The 4,097-nt window shown below is 44.0% G+C and overlaps 1 protein-coding gene across 1 annotated transcript; it reads right to left on the bottom strand.

Moving 5' to 3' along the window:
* Positions 1–1,003: 1,003 nt before the first annotated feature.
* Positions 1,004–1,999, bottom strand: LOC308100064 (nuclear factor 7, ovary-like; the record flags this gene model as incomplete). The annotated part of the gene is made up of 1 exon (XM_080448964.1): positions 1,004–1,999. One exon carries the CDS (start codon positions 1,997–1,999, stop codon positions 1,004–1,006), a length of 996 nt encoding a protein of 331 aa, XP_080305090.1.
* Positions 2,000–4,097: the final 2,098 nt, after the last annotated feature.

Below are 4,097 nucleotides of genomic sequence, written 5' to 3'. Positions count from 1 at the left end.
ATTTTCAAATGGCCGAAATGTATATAGGGCGGCTGAAGTGGATCGTGTGTTTTGTAATAATAATCTAAATGTAGAGTGAAAAGTACAATATTTGCCTCTGAGATGTAGTGGGGTAGAAGTAAAAGTACAGAAAATTGGAAATACTCCAGTAAAGTAAAAAATCACACCCTGTGTGAAGTGGGCGGTGTCTTGCTAGCTAATCACAATACTGAATGGAGTCGATCAATCATGTACAAAGGATAAATACATTTATTGAAACACTCTTTATGATGGACAAAACCATAACTTGAAAAAAACAAAATTTTGGTTTTTTTCAAGTTATGGTTGCTTATATAGGGCTATGCACATGTGTCATGTGACACTGGCCAATCACAGTCCTGAATAGGCTGTGATTGGCCAATCACAGCGCAGGATAATTCTACTAATTTCCTGGGCCCAGATCACAGCGCAGGAAAATGTACATTTTTCCAAATCTCACTTATAGGGGCGGTTTCACCGCCCAAAAAGTACCTCAAAATTGTCCTGAAGTACAGTACTTCAGTAAATGTACAGTTACTTTACACCACTGGAAATGTGATGTCTCCCCATGACCCATACTAGTGAAAATAGCAGATCTACAAGCATGATGCGACGCGTTGTGAGCTTTATCGCTGTGCCATTTTTTTAAAAATATATTTTTGGGGCTTTTTCTGCCTTTATTGATAGCAGGCTGACAGGAAATGGGGAGAGAGATGGGGGGGGTGACCAGTGTTGCCAGCATCTGTGAGAGAAACAAGAAACCAGGTATAGGAAAACCAGCCCAAAAGAAGCGACCAATGGGCCACATGAGTACTTTAACATGTACATCAGCTATTTGAAAATAGCAGATCTACGAGCTCACAACGCGTCGCGATGCGTATTTCCTTCTACATCCTAACATTTTAGCCACAGCTTTCTGGCCGCAGTATCTTTTGATCGGGCCTAGATGTGAGGGCCGCGAAGCGGCCCAAACCTCTAGTCTTATTTATTGACACTTTGGTAACATCTTCAGAGGAACAGTATCTTCACCATTATAAATGTATGGAAAGAGTCTCTCAGTGAAAGTGTGTGTGAAGGTGTGTAGGTGTGTGTTAGTATCAGGATCAGAGAAGGACAGCTTTCCTCTGTTCCAGTCCAGTTGGACTCTGACCCTCCAGGGTTTCTGACTGACTGAGAGAATAGTGGATGACCTCTGTGAGTAGGAGTCTGCTGTGTTTTCACCATCCTCTAACCTTAGATGCCAGTACTGACCCTCACTCTCTCCCTTCCTCTGGTAAGACTCTGCTAACACACCTACTAACCAGTCTGCATTGTCTCCAACCTCAACATCCCAGCTGTGAGTCCCTGAGTTAAAGCCCTCAGAACCCAGGACATAACCATAGTAGTCAAACCTCTCTGGGTTGTCAGGAAGCTGCTGTTCATCTCCACGTCTCACACTGGTCAGATCATCAGACAGGATGTAGTCTGGATAGGCAGTGTTGGGGTCCAGAATGACAGGAGTGTAGGAGACTATGTCCCTCATCTTGTCCCAGACTCTGAAGGTCAGGTTTCCCAGGTGTTTGGCCTCGTCTATCAGTGATCCTGAGACCAGCTGTGGGTCCTGCAGTTTGAACTGGACTCTTTCCACTGTGGTCTTGTAGTTCTGCAGAGATGAGATGTGTTCAGCTCTCAGCTCCTCCTCTATGGCTCTGATTGTGTTTGAAATGGTTGATATGTCTCTGTTCAGACCCTCAATCTTCTCCTTCATTATCTGACTCTTCTGCTCCTCTTCCTCCCTCAGTGCAGCGATCCTAGCCTCCTCTTCCTCTTGTAGAAACTTATGAAGCTTCTTAAACTGTTCCTTAATCTTTCTCTCTGTGTTCTGGGTCTGGATCTTAATGTGTTGTTCTGCTTGGTCACACTTTGTTTTAACTTCATTACAGAGCTTAAGTTTCTCCTGTAAGATCATCAGTGATTCCTCTGCTGCCTCCCTGGGATCCATTTTCCGACGTTTCTCTTCTATGAAGATCTCACATATGTTCTTCAGAGCCAGGTTACAAGGTGGATCATCCGTTGAAGATATTTTCTTACAAACTGGACATTCCTTTATTCCCTTATGTCTCCACCATTCCTTCAGACAGGTTTTACAGAAGCTGTGGCTACATGACAGGACGACAGGATGTTTAAATATGTCACGACACACAGGACAAGAAAAATCCTCTTCTGAAAAAGACAGTTTACGTTTTCTTAAATGGGAAGCCATTCAGTCTCTGGGCGAAGCTACAAACACTCTGCTCAAGAGAGGGAATATATTCGGTTTCTCTATAAATAGATCAATTTAGAGTTGACATCACAATGATGTCACTGTAGTTGTGTGACATCACAATGATGTCACTGTTGTTGTGTGACATCATGGTGCAGCTCAGCTGAATGTTATCACATAGTGATGGAAGTCATTTTGTTGACGTCAGTGTGGAACTCCATATTTGGGCAAGAGAGGAGGACAAACATCTTACAATGTGTGAGAAATATCCAGGGATTTACTTCCTTGGCTTACTGGGAACAGGGGTTTGAGAGATTAACTACAGACAGACAGACAGACAGACAGACAGACAGACAGACAGACAGACAGACAGACAGACAGACAGACACTCAACGTGGCAGAAGAAGCCTGGGTTTCTAAACTGCTCAGAGGTCCTAGACATGGAAGAAGACATTATGCTGGGGATTCCAGCCAAGAAAGCCCTCCGTCCGATAAGCTCTGTGTCATCATGGTTTAAGTTACACCACTACCAAAGAGTGTGTTACAAGTCCTACCTCATGGCCACATCTGGAAAGACTCTGATAACACACCTACTAACCAGTCTGCATTGCCTCCAACCTCAACATCCCAGCTGTGAGTCCCTGAGTTAAAGCCCTCAGAGTAGTCAAACCTCTCTGGGTTGTCAGGAAGCTGCTGTTCATCTCCACGTCTCACACTGGTCAGATCATCAGACAGGATGTAGTCTGGATAGGCAGTGTCCCTCATCTTGTCCCAGACTCTGAAGGTCAGGTTTCCCAGGTGTCTGGCCTCGTCTATCAGTGCTCCTGAGACCAGCTGTGGGTCTTGCAGTTTGAACTGGACTCTTTCCACTGTGGTCTTGTAGTTCTGCAGAGATGAGATGTGTTCAGCTCTCAGATCCTCCTCTATGGCTCTGATTGTGTTTGAAATGGTTGATATGTCTCTGTTCAGACCCTCAATCTTCTCCTTCATCATCTGACTCTTCTGCTCCTCTTCCTCCCTCAGTGCAGCGATCCTAGCCTCCTCTTCCTCTTGTAGAAACTGATGAAGCTTCTTAAACTGTTCCTTAATCTTTCTCTCTGTGTTCTGGGTCTGGATCTTAATGTGTTGTTCTGCTTGGTCACACTTTGTTTGAACTTCATTACAGAGCTTAAGTTTCTCCTGTAAGCTCATCAGTGATTCCTCTGCTGCCTCCCTGGGATCCATTTTCCGACGTTTCTCTTCTATGAAGATCTCACATATGTTCTTCAGAGCCAGGTTACAAGGTGGATCATCCGTTGAAGATATTTTCTTACAAACTGGACATTCCTTTATTCCCTTATGTCTCCACCATTCCTTCAGACAGGTTTTACAGAAGCTGTGGCTACATGACAGGACGACAGGATGTTTAAATATGTCACGACACACAGGACAAGAAAAATCCTCTTCTGAAAAAGACAGTTTACGTTTTCTTAAATGGGAAGCCATTCAGTCTCTGGGCGAAGCTACAAACACTCTGCTCAAGAGAGGGAATATATTCGGTTTCTCTATAAATAGATCAATTTAGAGTTGACATCACAATGATGTCACTGTAGTTGTGTGACATCATGGTGCAGCTCAGCTGAGTGTTATCACTATAGTGATGGAAGTCATTTTGTTGACGTCAGTGTGGAACTCCATATTTGGGCAAGAGAGGAGGACAAACATCTTACAATGTGTGAGAAATATCCAGGGATTTACTTCCTTGGCTTACTGGGAACAGTGGTTTGTGAGATTAACTACAGACAGACAGACAGACAGACAGACAGACAGACAGACAGACAGACAGACAGACAGACAG

Source organism: Gymnoscopelus braueri, assembly GCF_963280865.1.
Source record: "Gymnoscopelus braueri genome assembly, chromosome: 14".
NCBI classification, from domain to species: Eukaryota; Metazoa; Chordata; class Actinopteri; order Myctophiformes; family Myctophidae; genus Gymnoscopelus; species Gymnoscopelus braueri.
This window is presented reverse-complemented; position numbering and strand designations above follow the sequence as displayed.